We start from the raw sequence: 20567 nt of genomic DNA, 5'->3' as shown, positions 1-20567 counted from the left end.
GGCTCTTGCTCCATCCACTAGGTCACACTGCTTCTCCAGAGTTACTGTGGACAGATCAGCATGGTATTCAGTACAAGTTTGGCACCAGACACATCTCCAGAATTTCTTTTTCCAGAGTCCAGTCTCCCTTCTGCCACAGAGTTCCCCAATTTAACAAAGATAACTACGGCACATGTTAAGGGCTTACTATGTGTCAAGTACTGTACTAAATGCTGAGGTCTATACAAGATAATCAAGGTAGACACAGTCCCTGTCTCACATGGGGCTCTCAGTCTAAAGGGGAGGGAGAACAGGAATTTAATCCCTATTTTACAAATGGAGAAACTAAGGGACAAGGAAGTTAAGCATCAATTCTGTCATATGTTCTCACCCAAGCACTCAGTTCAATGCTCTACACATAGGAGGTGCTCAATAAATACTATTGATTGATAGATTGAAGTGATTTACCCAGGCAAGCTACAGGGGTGCAATTGGCATCAGAGGCATTTGATTAGAGTATGGATGTCCCTGGGCACCCATGATAATAATAATAATAATATTGGTTCTTGTTAAGCACTTACTATTGATCAAGCACCTTTCTAAGTACTGAGGTAGGTACAAGTTAATCAGATTGGACATAGTCCCTGAACTACATGGGGCTCACACTCTTTATCCCTATTTTACAGATACAGGTCCAGAGAAGTGCAGCGACTTGCTCAAGGTCACACAGAAGTCATGTGGCAGAGCCAGGATCCTTCTATCTCCCAAGACTGTGCTCCATCGGCCAAGCCACGCTCTTCCACCAAGTTGAAGGGGTCCATGTGACATCACTGTGTTATGCTCCCCCATCCTGAGTCCATCTCCTAGCCCAATATCCACATAACTGAGCAGTGGCCACCCTAGCTGGGAACCCCAAGACCACATGCCCACAAGCCCCCTTCCCCCACCCACCCCCTTCTGCCCAGCACCCCCCGACTCTTCCTCCTGACCTTGGCAATGATCCGGCACAAGGGAGCCCCTTCCTGGGCAAGGCTGAAGAGGTGACCCATCATGTTTTCCATGATACAGAGATTATCGGAAGCATCGATTTTTCTCACCAGGCGCTGGGGGCCGGAAAGAGATGTCAGAAGCGGAACTGGTTTCTCGGGTCTTGGGAAACAGCACAAATCCCACCCGGGGCCCAACTTTGAACAGCTGGAGTGCCTCCCCACTTCACTTGCCAATTTAGCCATTGCAAGCTCGTGTGTCTATGGCCAGACACGCTTCCTGTGATCACAGAGGCAGAACAAGATACACCTCAGGGACTTTGGAGGACTGTCCGAATTAACTGACAGCAAGGTAACTCAGACCTCCGGAAGTTCAGGAAATGAACTCTGGGATAGAAATCTGTCTCAGTTGATCCAGTCAGCCGTGGCCAGGAACCACCTGAAGCCCTGACTCAAATCTGAGCCCAGCTTTTGGCCAAGGTGGTCAGTGAATCAATCATTTTTACTAAGCACTTATTGTATGCAGGGTACTGTACTAAGCACTAGGGACCTTCATGGCTTAGTGGAAAGAGCCATGGAAAGACTAGGGTTTTAAGCCCAGCTCCTCCTCTCATCTGCTTTGTGACCCAGGACAAGTCATTTCACTTCTCTGGGCCTCAGTTACCTCATCTGTAAAAAGGGGATTGAGACGGTGAGCCAGCCCCACGTGGGACTAGGACTATGTCCAACTTGTTAAACTTGGTACCCTTTTAGTACAGGGCCTGGCACATAGTAAGTGTTAAACAAATGCCATTAAAAAAAAAAAAGGTCCATTGCCCTCTCTCATGAGGAAGGTATCTCCCCCCAGCCAGAATAATGGACAGGTTTCAGATCAGCTGGTGGTGTGTGAGTGGCTCTCATAAATCTGTTGCCTGGACATACCCAGGTAAGCTCACCCTCTAAACTGTAAGCTTTTTATGGGTAGGGAATGACACTGCTTATTGTTGTACTGTACTTTCCCTAAGCGCTCAATAAATATGACTGTATAAATGCCCTGCAAACAATGCCTTCCAGCGAAAACCACCATGCTTATATAAAGGAGGCCAAAGGCAGAGAGCACAGGAGAAGCCGTGTTGCCTGGTGGAAAAATCACAGGTCTGGGAGCCATAGAATCAGGATTCTAGTCTCAGCCTCACCACTTGCCAGCTGTTTGACCTTGGACTAGTCTCTTCACTTCTCTGTGCCTCAGTTTTCTCATTTGTAAAACAAGAGATTTAATGCCTGTTTAACCTCCCACTAAGACTGTGAGCGCCATGAGGGACAGGGACTGTGCCTGACCTGATTATCTTTTACCTACCCCAGTGTTTCATACAGCGCTTGGCGCATAGTGAGCAGTTAATAAAAAACATTATCATTATCATCATCATTATTATTATTAGCACGGAGCTGCTGGAGGAGCTCTCATAAATCTCTTGCCTGGACATACCCAGGGAAGGAAAGCTCATCCTCTAGACTGTGAGCTCGTTGTGGGCAGGAATGTGTCTGTTTGTTGTTATACTGTACTCTCCCAAGAGCTCAGGACAGAGCTTTGCACACAGTAAGCGCTTAACAAATACCAAAAATTAATTAATTAATTAACCCCAGATTACTTAACTTCGACAACCGGCCTAACCCTCACTCCTTTCTTCCATCCACCCCATCCCCCTGTCCGGACCCAACCTAAGCAGGCTGAGGGACGGACCGAACATGAGGCCAAATTGTTGCCAAACTGTACTTTTCCAGCTCTTATTCCAGTGCTCTGCGCACAGTAAGCGCTCAATAGAGAAGCAGTGTGGCTCAGTGGAAAGAGGCCGGGCTTAGGAGTCAGAGGTCATGGGTTCAAATCTTGGCTCTGCCAATTGGCAGCTGTGTGACTTTGGGCAAGTCACTTCATTTCTCTGTGCCTCAGTTCCCCCATCTGTAAAATGGGGATTAAGACTGTGAGCCCCACATGGGACAACCTGATCACCTTGTAACCTCCCCAGCGTTTAGAACAGTGCTTTGCACACAGTAAACGCTTAACAAATACCAAAAATTAATTAATTAATATGACTGAATGGATGGATAAAGGGATGGGTGCTCAGTAGTTACTGGAGTGGCCACCAGAGGACAGTCCTGAAACCTGGTGCACTGCCTTCATCCCAGACATGCGGCTAACGATGGAAATGACTTTCCTGGAGTGGGTTAGCACATGTGAATGAATTTCTCTCTCTCAGGCTCTTTAAAGAGAAGGTATCCAGTACACAGGACCCATCCAAGTGATTCTGTCCCAGCTCCCAGAGGGATCAGGCCACGGCAGTCCCCTTTCCTCCATACCACCCTGCCGGCTTCAATCCACTCACCGTCCCATTGATGAAATTCTTTTCTCAGCTTGGCCCAGTGGAAAGAGACGGGTCTGAGAACCAGGAGACCTGGGTTTTATTCCCGGCTCGCCACTTGCCTGCTGAGCAAGTCACTTAACCTCGCTGTACCTCAGTTTCCTCTTCTGTAAAACCAGAATTAAATACCAGCTCTCCCTTCTCCACAGACATAATGCTCCCATCTGGGACAGAGATTGTGTCTAATCTGATTAGCTTCTATCTACCCCAATATTTAGCACAATGTTTGGATCATAGTGATACTTGCCAATATCATCATCATTATTTTTACCATTATTCTCTCTCTCTTGATTTCTTCTATTAACATGTCCCTTCTCCAGAGCTTCTGTCTACCTTAGCATTTAGCACAGTGTTTGGAACATAGTGTTTAATACTTGCCACTATCATCATCATTATTATTACTATTATTCTCTCTCTCTTGATTTCGTCTATTAACATGGCCCTTCTTCTCCAGAGATAATCAGTGGTACTTAGCACTTAGAACAGTGCCAGCGCTTAGAACAGTGCTTTGCACATAGTGAGTGCTTAATAAATGCCATTATTATTATTATTATTACTAAGCACTTTGAGAAGAAGATTTGTACTAAGCACGTAGAAGAGTACAATACAGTAAGTAGACACAATCCTTGTCCTCATGGGATTTAAAAATCTAACCGGAGCTTTATACATGAAGTGCTCCTGATTTCCTGCATTAAGTAAAGAAAAAACATGGGTAGGTTGGATGATTTGAACAAAAAGCAAAATGAAAAAGAAACCTCAGAAAGCAGAAATAATCAGCTGTGTCCAACCCAATTTGCTTGTATCACCTCCAGGGCTTAGTACAGTGCCACTCCCAGAATAAGTGCTTAACAAATACTGTAATTATTATTATTATTACTTCTCTTTGCCTCCATTACTTCATCTGTGAAATGGGGATTGGCACTGTGAGCCCCACATAGGACAAGGACTGTGCCCAACGTGATTTGCTTGTATCCACCCCAGTGCTTAGTACAGTGCCTGACCTGTAAGTGCATAACAAATATATATATATTTTTTTAAAAAAGGCTATGTTTCATCTTTCTCCCCAGTCAAATGATAAATTCCTTGAGGGCAGGGATTCTGCCACCCCTCCCTCAGCCCCACAGAAATTATGAATAATTCTGCAATTTTTTTATATTAATGTCTGCCTCCCCCTCTAGACTGTAAGTGCTTTGTGGGCAGGAAACAGGTCTACCAAATCTATTACATGGTACTCTTCAAGCACTTATTACAGTGCTCTGCACATAATAACTGCTCAATCAATCGATTGATTGATTCTGGGAAGGGACCGTGTCTACCAAATCTGTTACGTTAAACTCCCCCAAATGCATAGTACAGTTTTCTGCACACAGTAAGGGCTCAATTATGCAACTGATTGAATGATTCTAACTTTTGAACTCTTCTAAGTTTGCAAGTGATTAGTACTCAAAAAAATGCAATTGATAGGCTGACCAGTCATCCCAGTTTAGCAGAGACAACCTTGGATTTCCGAAGCTAGTCCAAGCAGTTTTAGAAAATTATACTGATGGTCCAGAATTGTTACAGCTGGGTCAAGTCCAAGCACCCATAAACTTTCCAAGCACCCATAAACTGTACTTTCCAAGTGCTTAGTATAGTACTCTGCACACAGTAAGCGCTCAATAAATACGATTGAATAAATGAACGAATGAATATGCCTAGTTCCCATTTGGGTCCTGGGCACACTAACCTGGATCTCCTGGGTCAGAGCCAGTTCTATCAACTGGCCAAATTGCCGCCCAATGCCAGTGAGGGTTTCGTTAACACACGACTTCATTGACTTCAGAATCTGTTCATTTTCAATCTGTAGACACCTAGGGAAACAAATACCAGACACAGTCCTTTGGCCCTCTGGAGGAGCCTGGCTCTGTCTCTCTCCCAGCTCCTGAGAGAAGACCAATGCAAAGATGCTTCTGAGAGGGCTTGGCCATGGGATCATTCCTCCTAGGCTCCTTCAGTCTGGAAAAATGGTACGCCAGTGTTAGCTAACCATGAAAATTAGCCTTAGCCCATGTTCTCGGTTCCTACATAAACCAAAACTCAGGCCGCAGATGCAATGGAATTCGGTCAGTAGTTCTGAATAGAAAAGGAGATAACTTCTGCCTCTCCTCAACTCCCCTTTTGGTTTGGTTTTCATGTGTTTCAGGAGCAGAGGGTTTTAGGGAGGGAATCTCCTTGAGAGCAGGGAGCATGTATGTCATGGCCTAATGGATAGACCATGGGTCTGGGAGTCAGAAGGACCTGGGTTCTAATCCTGTCTCTGCCATGTGTCTGCTGTGTGACCTTGGTCAAGTCACTTCAATTCTCTGGGCCTCAGTTATCTCATCTGTAAAATGGGGGTTGAGACTGTGAGCCCCATGTGGGACAGGTACTGTGTCCAATTTGATTTGCTTACATCTTTCACAGAGCTTAGAACAGTGCCTGCCGCATAGTGAGCACTTAATAAATTCCACAGTTATTAGTCTGTTGCTCTGAACACAGTAGGCGATCACTTGGGGAACATTCTGAGGGCAGATACTTGTGTTTTCTAAGCCCGTCGATCTGTGCTTAGTACAGTGCATTGGACCCAGTGGGCACTCAATAAATACTCTACTACCACTACTACTATTATTATTATTAGAGAAGCAGTGTGGCTGGGTTCTAATCCTGGCTCCACCACTTGTCTGCTGTGTGACCTTGGGCAAGTCACTCAATTTCTCTGGGCCTCACTTACCTCATCTGTAAAATGGGATTGGACTGTGAGCCCCACGAGGGATAACCTGATTTACCCCAGTGCTTAGAACAGTGCTTAGCATATAGTAAGCACTGAATAAATACCATAATTATTATTATTATCATTATCATTATTAATGGTACTACTACTACTATTGGAGAGCAGTAGAAGGACTTTGGAGGGGGTTGGGGAGTGTCTGGTGAAGTGGGAAAGGGTTTGGTTACACCATAAACTCATTTTGGGCAGAGAAAGTGTCTAAAAACTCTGCTGCATTTTACTCTCCCAAGAATTTAGTACAGTGCTCTGCACACAGTAAGTGTTCAATAAATAAAAAAATTAGGGAAGCAGCATGGCTTAGTGGCAAGAGCATGGGTTTAGGAGTCAGAGGTCATGGGTTTGAATCCCGACTCCGCCGCTTATCAGCTGTGTCTTTAGGCAAGTCACAACTTCGCTGGGCCTCGGTTCCCTCATCTGTAAAATGGGGATGAAGACTGCGAGCCCCACTTGGGACAATCTGATTACATTGTATCTACCCCAGCACTTAGAACAGTGCTTTGCACACAGTAAGCGCTTAACAAATACCAACATTATTATTAAATATCACTGATAGATAGATGGATCGATAGATTGAAATCTTCTCATCCCTGCCCCAGCCCCTGCTTGTCTCCAGCCCTGGGGTTATTTACTCACAACAAAAAGGCTGTCTCCTAAGCCATCAGCTGGGCTTCCTCCTTCAAAAACAAATGTCATGTGGTCAGCCCAGGGAGATGGCTAAGCAGGCAACTGAATTCACTTCGGGGAAAGACAAATTACCTTTCAGTAATTGCTGTGAGCTCAGAACATTTCTCCATTAAGAGTTTCTCAAACTGCAGGAAAAGGAAAAAAATCTGCTTTTTAATTATTCACCAGATAAGGCATTTTGACTAAGAGAAAAGTTAACATCTGGATGACAATTCAAGTTGGCAGATGAGTAGCCTCTCAGACGAGCCTTCCCTTTAGAGATGGAGGATGCTGGCTGTCGCCTGTCGGCTGGACCCCCGAGGGGGCAGTTCCTGATTCCTGCTTTGGCCCTTGAAATGATTGAGGGAAGACAGCTACCCCCAGAAGATGCCCACTCCCTGCCCCCTTGGCCCCAGGTCCTGGGAAGAGCCATCCTGTGCACAGTGAGGCTGAGCCCAGCTTGCAAAGAGCAGTGGGCTGTAACACTCACAGGCCCACAGTCCAGAAAGCGTGGCCAAATAGAGGTGGAAAGAGAAATCCCAAAACTGGATCTGAGGCCTCTGGGACCATGGAGAGTCCAGGTTCTACTCTTTCACCACCCCAGCCAGCAGGACCCCAAACAGGAAGATGGTCGGCCCTGAGTTTGTGTTTTGAAGCCACACTGTGTATAACCAAATGACTTGGTCTTCCTGCCATTGCACTGAAGGGGAAAGAAGGGGGGTAAAGGTGGGGACAGGAGGGGAAGGGTGAGAAAAAGGGGAGAAGGAAGGGGAAAGGAGGGAAGGAGAGTGGGAAGAAAGAAAGGGTGAAGGGAAAAGAGAGGGGGAAAGGGGGAAAGAGGGAGAAAAGGGGTGAAAGGGGCAAAAGAGGGGAAAAAGGGGAAAAGAGGAAAGAGGAGGAAACGGGGGGAAAGGGAGGGAAAAGAGGGGGAAAAGGGGTGAAAGAGGGGGAAAAGAGGGGGAAGGTGGGGGAAGACAGAGGAAGGAGGGGAGAGAAAGGGGGAATGGGGGAATGGGGAGGGAAGGGGAAAGAGGGGGAAGGGGAGGAAAGGAGAAAGACAAGGAAGAGAGGGTAGAGAGAAAGGGGGCAAAGAGAGAGAAAGAAGGGGAAAGAGTGAGAAAGAGGGGTAAGGGGTAGAAGAGAGAGAGAGAGAGGAGGGAGGGAAAAGGGGAATGAGGGGGACAAGAGGGCCAGAGAGGGAACCCCAAGCCTTGGAAAGCAGCCCCTTGAGGACGAGAAATTGTCTGGGCATTGTGCCCTTGCACCCTGTACCTGGTCTACATCCTCGGCAGAGTCAGCACCGGCAAGGGCATGGTACTTGTGGAGCACAGAGCGCACGTGGCAGCCGAGCCGCACGCTCAGGCCGTGGACCCGCGCCCAGCGGTTCCGGTCCAGCTTGTGGCCGAGGCGGGCCAGCTCAGTGCTGACCAGCCAGGCGTGCTCCAGGAGGGCCCTCAGTGGGTCACGGGGGCCAGGCCGGGACGGCGGGGCCAGCTCGCTGGAGGCCTCATCCTCGGGGCTGATGGACTTGGACTGCAGGACACACATGCACTCACACTCCGTCATCAGCTTCAAGTCCTGCATCCAACGCTGGACCGAATCCACCTGGAGCAAGCGCATGCTGGAACACAACCGGCAGTGGGGCATCAAACACTTGCTGAAGTCAATAACCAGTTGTAGTATTTGCTAGGGGCTTACTATCTGCCAGGTACAGTACTGAGCATTGGGACGGATACAAGGTAATCAGGTTGGACAACAATCCCATCCCACATAAGGCCCACAGTCTAAATCCCCACTCCCCCTTTACAGGTGAGGTAACTAAGGCCCAGAGAAATGAAGTGACTTGACAAAGGTCACACAGCAGACAAGTGGCAGAGCAAGGATTAGAACTCAGGTCCTTTGGTCTCCCAGGCCCATGCTCTATCCACTAGACCACACTGCTTCTCAGACTAGACTGTGGACTTCTTGAGAGGAGGGATCGTTTCTGCCAGTCAATCAATCATTTATTGAGCAGTTCTGGTGTGCAGGGGTGATCCTGAGAGTGGAGAAATAGTCTATACACACACACACACACACACACACATTTAAAAAACCCCAAAACAGATGTTTCATTAACTAATAAATCCTTCTGGGGTATTTGTTAAGTACTTACTGTGCCAAGCACCAGGCTAAGCACTGGAGTCAGTACAATCAGATAGGATACAGATAATATCATTTGTTAAGCACTTACTATGTGCCATGCACTGCACTAAGTGCTAGTGGCTTAAGGAAAGAGCACGGGTTTGAGAGTCAGAGGTTGTGGGTTCTAATCCCAGCTTGGCCACTTGTCTTCAGTGTGATCTTGGGCAACTCACTACACTTCTCTGTGCCTCAGTTCCCTCATCTGTAAAATGGAGATAAGACTGTGAGCCCCACATAGGACAACCTGATTCCCTTGTTTATACCCCAGTGCTTAGAACAGTGCTTGGCACATAGTAAGTGCTCAACAAATACCATTATTATTGTTAGTATGGATTCAAGATAATCAGGTCATATATCCGTAATTTATTTATTTGCATTGATGTCTGTCTCCCCATTCTAGACTTGTAAGCTCGCTGTGGGCAGGGAATGTGTCTGCTTATTGTTGTACTTTACTTTCCCAAGCGCTTAGTACAGTGCTCTGCACTCAGTAAGCGCTCAATAAATATGATTGAATGAATGGCTATGGTCCCTGTCCCACTTGGGGCTCACAGTCTAAGTGGGAGGGAGAACAGATCAAATCCACACTTTAAAGATGAGAAAACTGAAGTCCAGAGAAGTGAAGTGACTTGCACAAGGTCACACAGCTGACAAGTGGCAGAGTCGAATTAGAACCAAAATCCTTCTGACTCCCGGGCCTGTGCTCTAGCCACTCAGTCATGCTGTTTCCCAAGGGTTGGGCTTCTGCCCAACCAGCTCTGACAAGAGGAATCAATCGATCAATACTATTAATCGATTGATTTCTGTACTGTACTAAGTGTAGAGCACTGAGCTGGGTGTTTGAATGAGGAATGTGGGGCCACCAGTTTATGCCCCCAGAGCTGCCCCTCCTCCCCCCACCATCAACCTGGGAGCAGCTAGAGGCTCAAATACTCTTAAATCCTCTAATGGAAGAGCCCAGGGACATAAACTGGACACCATAGCAAATTGAATCAATTCGGTAAACACATTTTTTAAGACTCCAAATTGACATCCCAATGAGGGGAAATCTAACCATTCCAGAAACACACATATTTCATCTAATCCCTCACAGGAGTGTATTTCTCTGAAGCAATTAGAGTCCAACAGTGGATACCATCATTCTCCACCCCCCTGAGGACGGGCAGGAAATCAGGAGAGAACAGACCTTATCCACAGAACTTATGCTTTGTCTTCCATCATCTCCTTCCCTCAGCTACTCTCTCCTAGCCAACAAACTTGGGCCCTCTTATGCCCTCTGAACTAGGCCAATCAACAGCATCTTCTGTCAATGGCTTTCCACTGCCCACTTGGTTCATACTTGCTCACTCTCTCTGGTGTTTGCTTCCAAGGCACTGTTTCTTTAGTTCCTTTTATAAATGGTATTTGTGAAGCACTTACTATGTGTAAAATACTGTTCTAAGTGCTGAGGTAGATACAGGGTAATTAGGTCAGAGTCCCTGTCCCACTTAGGATTCACAGTCTAAATAGGAGGTATTGAGTCCCCATTTTACAGTTGACGAAATTGAGGCTCAGAGAGGTTGTGACATGCCCAAGGTCACACAGCAAGGAAAGGCAGAACCGGGATTGGAACTCAGCCCCTTGCTCCTTCAACTAGGCTGCACGGCTTCTCTTTGCCCTGCCTTACCCAATCAGCTTCAGTCCTCTGGTGTCCGAGGAACCAGCAAGTTTCCCTAGAACCAATTTGCTCATTCGGCTTCATTTTTGGCCTTCTAAGTGAACATTATCTAAACCCAGAATCAATTTCCTGCCTGATCAATCAACCAATCACATTTCACTGTGGGCAGGGAATGTGTCTGTTAAAGGTTATATTGTACTCTCCCAAGCACTTACTGCAGTGCTCTGCACACAGTAAGCGCTCAATGAATACAACTGACTGACTGACTGCCTTGAATAAGGCTTTGAAAGTGAGGAGAGATGGCCTGTTGGACATTAAGAAAAAGGGTGTTCCAGGCCAGAGGCAGGACATGGGCAAGAGCTTGGCAGTGAGACAGAGGTACAGTGAGTAGGTTGGCATTAGAGGAGTAAAGTGTGCAGTCTGGGAGGTAATAGAAGACTAACAGGGTGAGGTAGGAGGAGGCAAGGTAGGAGGAGGACTTCTTTAAAGCCAATGGTAAGGAGTTTCTGTTTGAAGTGGACGTGGATGGGCAGCCACTGGAGGTTCTAAGGACTGGGGAACCTGGACTGAACATTTTTGTAGAAAAATGATCCGGGCAACAGAGTGCAGTATGTACTGGAGAGGGGAGGAGACAGGAGGCAGGGAAGTCAGAAAGGAGACTGATACAATAACCAAGGTGGGATAGGATGAGTGATTATTAACATAGTAACAGTGTAGATGAAAAGGAATGGACAGATTTTAGCAATGGTATGAAGGTTGAACCTACAGGATTTAGTGACAGATTGATTATAATAATAATAATAATAATAATGATGATGGCATTCGTCAAGCGCTTACTATGTGCAAAGCACTGTTCTAAGCACTGGGGAGGATACAAGGTGATCAGGTTGTCCCACATGGGGCTCACAGTCTTAATCCCCATTTTACAGATGAGGAAACTGAGGCTCAGAGAAGTTAAGTGACTTTCCCAAAATCAAACAGCTGAGAAGTGGCAGAGCCAGGATTTGAACTCATGACCTCTAATTCCCAAGCCCGTGCTCCTTCCACTGAGTCACACTGCTTCTCATTATGTGGGATGAGTAAGAGAGACCAGTCGAGGTGAATGCCAAGGTTATGGGCTTATGAGACAGGAAGGTTGGTGGTGTTGTCTATAGTGATGGGAAAGTTATGGGGAGGAAAGAGCTAGGATGGAGAGATAAGGCGTTCTGCTATGGACATGTTACACTGGAGGTGTAGGGAGGGCAGCCAAGTAGAGATGCCTTGAAGGCAGGAGAAAAAGAAAGACTGCAAAGAGGGAAAGAGATCAGGGCTAGAAGAAGTAGATTTGGGAATCATCTGCACAAAGCTGGTAGTTGAAGCAATGTGAGCACATGAGTTCTCCAAGGGAGTGGGTGTAGATGGAGAATAGAAAGGGATACAGAACTGAACCTTGAGGGAACCCCCCCACCCGCTAGTTAGTGGGTGGGAGGCAGAGGAGGAGCCCACGAAAGAGACTGAGAATGAGAGTTCAGAGTGATAGGAGGAGAACCAAGAGAGGACAGTGTCAGTGAAGCCAAGGTTGGATAATATTTCCAGGAGAAGTGGGTGGTCAACAGTGTCAAATTGCTGCTGAGATGTTAAAAAGGATTACGATGAAGTAGAGGCCATTGGGCTGGGCAAAAAAGAGTTCATTGGTGATATTTGAAATGCCAGTTTCTGTGGAATGAAGAGGATGGAAGCCATACTGGAAGGGGTCAAGGGGAGAATTGGAGGAAAGGAACCTGAGACAGTGGGCGTAGACAACTCACTCAAGGCATTTGGAGAGGAATGGTAGGAAGAAGATGGGCCAATAACTGGAGGGAGCCATGGGGTCAATGGAGGGGTTTTTTTCAGGATTGGGGAGACATGAGCATGTTTGAAAGCAGTGAGGAAGAAGATATTGAAGAGCGAACAGTTGAAGATGACAGTCACTGAAGGAGGAAGAGAGAGAGCAAGTATTTTGATAAGGTGTGAAGGGATAGGACCAGCTGCACAGGTAGAAGGGGTAGATTTTGAGAGAAGGCAAGGAGTTCTCTTGAGACACTACTGGGAAGGAAAGGAGCGTTGAAGAAGGGGCAGGAAGAGGGAGTGACTGAAGAGGAACAGAGGAGATTTTAGGGAGATGACTACTGATAGTTTCATTTTTTTCAATAAAGTAGGTGACCACATCATTAGGGGCAAGGGATGGGAAGGCAGAGGGACTGGAGGTTTAAGGATTGTGAGGCCTGGCAGGATCCATCATTCTTCTTCCCACCAAATTGTCTGTGAAATCCTCTGCCTGGGAGCCTCCTAAGCATGACTTGAAGCAGGAAAATGTGAGTTGGAAAAGAGAAAGTGAGCTGAAGAGGATGTCCTTCATTAATGGAGTCATACTGAAATACAGAGGAGAGTGCCTGATTCTAGATTCCTTGGGTAATTCAGTGTAAAGAGGAAAATTAGACAATCATCACTCTCGAGCACAATGCAAGGCACCGAGGTCATCCGTCATTGACGGAAGTGGCAGCGTGATAGCAGAGGGTCCTCGTCACTGCCTGGAAACTCTGCAGTGGGGCACACTACAAGATTTCTGTTGTTTGGGAGGAGTAAAAGTGATGCTTCAGTGGCAGTCCTGCCAATCCGCCCGGGAAGAAAAGTCACTGACAGATCATCCCCAACTGGATACCCCCCTGGAGGTGAAGGGGAGAGCATCCCTGGTAAGACAACAGTTCCACTAGGAAAGGAAAAATCCAGTGATGTAAAAATGGGGTGGAGGCAGATTCCCAAAGGTAATCAAGCACAAAAGGAAGATGAATCAATCAACTGTATTTATTGAGAGCTTACTGTGTGCGGAGTACTGTATCTAGCGCTTGGTTGAGTACAGAATGATAGAGTTGGTAGACCCGTTCCCTGCCCACAACGAGCTTACAGCCTAGAAGGGGAAACAGATGGTATAAATGAATAAATGACAGATATGGACATAAGTGCTGTGGGGCTGAAGGAAGAGTGAATCGAGGGAGCAAACCCAAGTGCAGATCATGAAGGGCTCTGATTAGATTCCCCTCCTCATCTTCTCTCCCAGACTCCCTCCTACCTCATACTTGCCCATCCTAACTTCCTCCCTTCACAACCTCTCTGGAATCCACCCATTATTCTCCAAACAGCTCCCATTTGAATCTAAAGACTAATCCCATTCCGTCACATCCCACTTAAATTACTGTATCTGCCTCCTCGCTGACTTCCCTGCCTCCTGTCTCTCCCCTCTCCAATCTGAATTTCACTCTGTTGCCCAGATCATTAAAAAAAAAAAAGTGATCAGTCCACATTCCCCCATTCCTCAGAAACGTTCAGTGGTCACCCATCCACCTCCACATGAAACAGAAACTCTTCACTTTTGGCTTTAAGGCACCCAATCAAGTGTCTCTCCCCCGATTTATCCCCACTCTTCTCCCACCCCATTCCAGCTCATACATTTCACTCCTCTCAATCAAGCCTCCTCATTGGGCCTCATTCTTATTCACACTCTCCCTCCAATCTAGGGAATGTGCTCACCAACTCCATTGTATTGTACTTTCCCAAGCATTTAGTATGGTGGTCTGCAGTAAGCACTCGATAAATACCATTGATGATGATGATTCAAAGCCCCTCTAAAATCACATCCTCTCTAGATAGCCTTCTCTGACTAGTCTCTCATTTCTGTGTCACCTTTGCACTTGAGTTCTTGCTCCTTAAACACTTAGGGACTTTATTTATATTTATATTATATTTACATTTATTAAGATTAAGAAGCAGCAAGACAAGTAAGCACCTAGTGGCAAGAGCATGGGCTTGGGAGTCAGAGGATGTGGGTTCTAATCCCGGCTCTGCCACATGTCTGCTGTGTGACCTTGGGCAAGTTACTTCACTTCTCTGGGCCTCAGTTACCTCTTCTATAAAATGGAAATTAAGACTGTGTCTTATTTTGTTGTACTGTACTCTCTCCAGTGCTTAGCACAGAGCTCTGCACATAGTAAGCACTCAAAAGTTACAAATGACAGAGTGACTGACACACTTACCCTCCTTATTGATCAAGTGCTTAGTACAGTGCTCTGCACACAGTAAGTGCTCAATAAATACAATTGAATATACCTTTAAACTCTTGCTTCCCCCTTTCCGTAATTTATTTTAGCATCTGTCTCCCTTGCTAGATTGTAAAATTTTAGAGGGCAGGAATCGTGCCTCCTAGACTCTACCAAATCCTCCAAAACACTTAATACAGTGCTCTACATGGAGTAAGTGCTCCCCCAGCCCATGTCCTCCCCTGGCCTATGTCCTCCCCCTGGCCTGGAATGCCCTCCCTCCACACATCCGCCAAGCTAGCTCTCTTCCTCCCTTCAAAGCCCTACTGAGAGCTCACCTCCTCCAGGATGCCTTCCCAGATTGAGCCCTTTTTCCTCTCCTCCTCCCCATCATCATCATCATCATCATCAATCGTATTTATTGAGCGCTTACTATGTGCAGAGCACTGTACTAAGCGCTTGGGAAGTACAAATTGGCAACATATAGAGACAGTCCCTACCCAACAGTGGGCTCACAGTCTAAAAGGGGGAGACAGAGAACAAAACCAAACATACTAACAAAATAAAATAAATAGAATAGATATGTACAAATAAATTAAATAAATAAATAAATAGAGTAAAAAAATATGTACAAACATATATACATATATACAGGTGCTGTGGGGAAGGGAGGGAGGTAAGATGGGGAGATGGAGGGGGGACGAGGGGGAGAGGAAGGAAGGGACTCAGTCTGGGAAGGCCTCCTGGAGGAGGTGAGCTCTCAGTAGGGCCTTGAAGGGAGGAAGAGAGCTAGCTTGGCGGGTGGGCAGAGGGAGGGCATTCCAGGCCCGGGGGATGACGTGGGCCGGGGGTCGATGGCGGGACAGGCGAGAGCGAGGTACGGTGAGGAGATCAGCAGTGGAGGAGTGGAGGGTGCGGACTGGGCTGTAGAAGGAGAGAAGCGAGGTGAGGTAGGAGGGGGCGAGGTGATGGACAGCCTTGAAGCCCAGGGTGAGGAGTTTCTGCCTGATGCGCAGATTGATTGGTAGCCACTGGAGATTTTTGAGGAGGGGAGTGATATGCCCAGAGCGTTTCTGGACAAAGATAACCCGGGCAGCAGCATGAAGTATGGATTGAAGTGGAGAGAGACACGAGGATGGGAGATCAGAGAGAAGGCTGATGCAGTAGTCCAGACGGGATAGGATGAGAGCTTGAATGAGCAGGGTAGCGGTTGGGATGGAGAGGAAAGGGCGGATCTTGACAATGTTGTGGAGCTGAGACCGGCAGGTTTTGGTCACAGCTTGGATGTGAGGGGTGAATGAGAGAGCGGAGTCGAGGATGACACCAAGGTTGCGGGCTTGTGAGACGGGAAGGATGGTAGTGCCGTCAACAGAGATGGGAAAGTCAGGGAGAGGGCAAGGTTTGGGAGGGAAGACAAGGAGTTCAGTCTTCGACATGTTGAGCTTTAGGTGGCGGGCAGACATCCAAATGGAGATGTCCTGAAGGCAGGAGGAGATACGAGCCTGGAGAGAAGGGGAGAGAGCAGGGGCAGAGATGTAGATCTGGGTGTCATCAGCGTAGAGATGATAGTTGAAGCCGTGGAAGCGAATGATGTCACCAAGGGAGTGCGTGTAGATCGAGAACAGAAGGGGACCAAGCACTGAACCTTGGGGAACCCCCACAGTGAGAGAATGGGAGGGGGAGGAGGAGCCTGCAAAAGAGACTGAGAAAGAACGACCGGAGAGGTAAGACCCCATCCCCCCGCCCTACCTCCTTGTCCTCCCCACAGCACCTGTATATGTGCTTGTACAGATTTATTACTCTATTTTACTTGTACATATTTACTATTCTATTTATTTTTTTAATGATGTGCATCTAGCTTTATTTCTATTTATTCTGATGACTTGACACCTGTCCACATGTTTGTTGCCTGTCTCCCCCTTCTAGACTGTAAGCCTGTTGTTGGGTAGGGACCGTCTCTATATGTTGCCAACTTGTACTTCGCAAGAGCTTCGTACAGTGCTCTGCACACAGTAAGGGCTCAATAAATATGATTGATTGAATGAATGAATGAATATTATTGAGTGACCAGTGACTCAGCCTCTAATCACCTGCCTCCTGGTTACAGGCAGAAGCAGGAGGGCAAAGCACAGAAGGAAAGAGATGGCCTGGAAGAGAAAGACTGAGAGAAATTTCACAATATCCATGCATCAAAGGATTATTTCAAGTCTTCTGGAGGTCAGAATTTTAATGAGGGAGCCAATAACTCCAGCCCTGTTTTATTGCACGAATAAAAGTTCAAATAAGGTTTGAGTAAACATCCAAGCCTTGGGATGCTGTTCTTAACTGAACCAGTGTGGGAAGCAACATGGCCAAGTCGAGCAAGAACCTTGCAATCAAAAGGACCTAGGTTCTAATCATTGCTCCTCTGCTTCTGTTGTGTGACCTTGGGCATGTCACAACTTCTCTGTGTCTCAGTTCTCTCATCTGTAACATGGGGATTAAAACTGTAAACCCCACGTGGAACATGGACTGTGCCCAACCTGATTAGCTTGTATCTTGTCCAAAACTGATACATCATCTCCAACCCTTAGCGACTCCATCTCTCCCAGAATGCCCCACCTCCATCTGCAATTATTCTGGCAGTGTATCCACGGAGCTTTCTTGGTAAAAATATAAAAGTGGTTTACCATTGCCTCCTTCTGCACAGTAAACTTGAGTCTCCACCCTCGACTCTCTTCCATGCCTCTGCTGCCCAGCACAGTTGAGTTTGGACTTTCTAGACTGTGAGCCCATTCTAGACTGTGAGCCCACTGTTGGGTAGGGACTGTCTCTATATATTTCCAACTTGTACATCCCAAGCGCTTAGTACAGTGCTCTGCACACAGTAAGCGCTCAATAAATCCGATTGATTGATTGATTGTAGCAGATTGCCTTCCACTTACTAGCCACTGCCCAAGCTAAGAATGGAATGGGTTTGCCTCTGCTTGAATCTCCCTCCCTTTGCTGAGACTTGTAGAGTACTGGAAACTCTTCTGGAGCAATCCTGAGCTTTTATTTACCCCAGTGCCTGACACATAGTAAGCACTTAACAAATACCGTTAAAAAAAAAGCCTCCAGACCTATGGAAAAAGGTTAACTAATTTTTCTGGGTTATTTTCCTTTCAGAAAAGTCCCAGGAGATTGACCCTGGCTTCTGGGGGCTGTTTCCCACCCAACAAGTCAGCCCATGTACCCGATAGCAAGCCCAGGAGTGACTGTAACCCAAACACTTTAGGATGTGTCAGCTCAGCCTTCTGTCTTCAGCTACTACAAAGAAAATGCTGCTTGCCATTTTTCTTAATCTTAGCAAACTGCTTTTCTTTTTGCAGCAACAATCCCTCCAAACATATATACAAGACCAAAAGAAAGAAAGAAAAAGAGGGAAAGTGAAAGGAAGAAAGAGGATTTTTTTCTACATAAAATCAGAATACTGACTTCCCCTTTTTAAGACAAGAGAGAAACAGCATGGCCTACTGGAAAGATCACAGACCCGGAAATCAGGAGATGATGGCTCTAATCAAGACTCCGCCATTTGCCTACTGTGAGTCCTTAGGCAGGTCACTTAGCTTCACAGTGCCAGTGTTTCCACATCTGGAAAATGGGGATTGAATCCTTTCTCCCTCCTCCTTCCACTACAATGATCCTTGTATGGGACTGGGACAGTGTCCAGTGATTATTCTGTATGTTACCCAGTCCTTGCTACAGAGCTTAGCACCTAGTAAATGTTAAAATTCCACAATTAGTACTATTAAGATTGGCTGAGATAAATATAAATACCTGTGGGGGGGGTGGGGGCCAATGACAGCAAAATCCCTAAATAGCATTTGTCTGGGAGATGAGTCTTTCTTAGAAGAACAGGCCTGGGAGCCAAAGGACCTGGTTCTAATCTTGGCTCCACCACTTGCCTGTTGTGCAACCTTAGGCAAGCTACTTAACTTCCGTGTGCCTCAGTTTCCTCATGTGTAAAACAGATTCGATACTTTTTATCCTTCTGACAGAATATGGGACAGGGACTGTGTCTGATGCGATGATCTTGTATCCAATCTAATGCTTATTACAGTGCTTGGCACATATTAAGTGCTTAACAAATATCCATATTATTATTATTTCTAGACTGTGAGTCTGTTGTTGAATAGGGATTGTCTCTATCTGTTGCTGAATTGTACTTTCCAAGCACCTAGTACAGTGCTCTACACACTGTAAGTGCTCAATAAATATAATTAAATGAACATCGGAGCGGGTGTTTGCCTTACTCCACTCTGCCCTTTGCTGATGAATGTTTTGTTGTCCATAGCACCCTCGCATTGACAATCAATCAATAGTATTTATTGAGCACTAACCATGTGCAGAGTACTGTATTAAGCCCTTGAAAGAGCACAGTACAATCAAGTTGGTAGACATGATCCCTATCCACAAGGTACTTACTACGCAGAGGACAGAGGTGCTGGGAACCCTTCTAAAGTACCTCCATAAAAAAAAAGATTCTCTACACTACAAAAGCCGTAAATATACTTATGGACTTCCCCCGAGTGCTATTCCAGATTCCCTCCTGCCTATCCACAACAGAGCTGCTAAAATCTGAAACACGTAACCTGTTTGCCATTTGTTTAGTCCAGGCTATTTCTTCCCACAGTCCTGCATTTTCTTTACCCAGAATATTTTATTAAAAGGCGGCAATTTTGGAGGGTGAGTTAGCTCGATTTCTTCATTGTACTTCTGCCGCAACCATGTGGATGTTTTAAAAAGAAAAAGAGAGAGCAGAGCCAAACTAGGGATGTTTCTGAAGGCGGGGTCACCATAAAGGGTTTCCAGGACTCATGAGGAAGTCTGCAACTCGACATCAGTCCCAACCACATCTCCTCACCCCCACGCCCCTCACCTGGAGCATCTCTACCACATATAATAATAATAATGATAATAATATCGGCTAAGCCCTTACTATGGGCCAAGCACTGTACAAAGCCCTGGAGTAGATACAAGATAATCGGGTCCCACATGGAACTCACAGTTTAAGTAGGAGGGAGAACAGATATTGAATCCTTATTTTGCAAATGAGATACTGAGGCCCAGAGAAGTGAAGGGACTTGCCCATGGTCAGGCAGCAGGTGTATGGCAGAGCCAGGATTAGCACCCAGATCCTCTGACTCCCAAGCCCCGGCTCTTTCTACTGTGCTACGCTGTTTCTCATGAAGACTTCGGTCTTCCCCACTGGAATTTTTTTTGCCTCCAGCAGAGAAGAAGGGGACAACAGAGACAGGAAAACCAATCTTGGGACTCTTGCTCGATGGGTTTAGCTCTCAGCCTTTGCAGCGACCCCTTGGCCTCCCAGGTCAAGAAGCAGGTAAATCCTAGAAGAATCAGCTAAATAAATCGGGGGTTAATTCCAGAACAGCGGTCCCCCTGTCGCCATATAATAAGCTGCTGATTTTAATTTCAGAGTCCAGGGACTGCATCTACTTAGGTCTTGATTGTATTCTTCTTTGAATACCGTGTAATTGTATGGCAGGCCTAACTCCATCTTCATTATCCTCATTACTTCCTGTAGCCACTCTGTCCTTTATTAGATTTGCTCATTGACTTCCAGAAGAAGTCTAAGGAAGGCTGACTCTTAATTGACAGGGCTACTCCCCCCACCCTTGGGGGCCCCCCGGTGGCTTTAATGAACCTGCCCAGAATTGGAGCTCTAGCCAACCCATTAATTGTCTTTACAGAACACTTACTCTGGGCCCATCAATAAGCAAAGCGCTTGGGAGAGTACAAGAGACAAAGTAGACCTGATCACTGCCCTCTAGGAGAGACAGAAACTAAAATAAATTACAGGTAGGAGGA

The 20567-nt window shown here is 46.4% G+C and overlaps 1 protein-coding gene across 1 annotated transcript in view; it reads right to left on the bottom strand.

Moving 5' to 3' along the window:
• Window positions 1–20567, bottom strand: part of INSC (INSC spindle orientation adaptor protein) — a 114002-nt gene that overhangs the window by 60155 nt on the left and 33280 nt on the right. Inside the window, 4 exon segments of the mRNA XM_038764801.1 lie at window positions 969–1082; window positions 5088–5211; window positions 6924–6976; window positions 8103–8451. Coding sequence (XP_038620729.1) covers window positions 969–1082; window positions 5088–5211; window positions 6924–6976; window positions 8103–8451 — 640 coding nt within the window.

The sequence above is a fragment of the Tachyglossus aculeatus genome, chromosome 22 (genome assembly GCF_015852505.1).
Source record: "Tachyglossus aculeatus isolate mTacAcu1 chromosome 22, mTacAcu1.pri, whole genome shotgun sequence".
NCBI classification, from domain to species: Eukaryota; Metazoa; Chordata; class Mammalia; order Monotremata; family Tachyglossidae; genus Tachyglossus; species Tachyglossus aculeatus.
The sequence above is the reverse complement of the archived record's forward strand: the minus strand, read 5'-3'. Positions and strand labels throughout refer to the sequence as shown.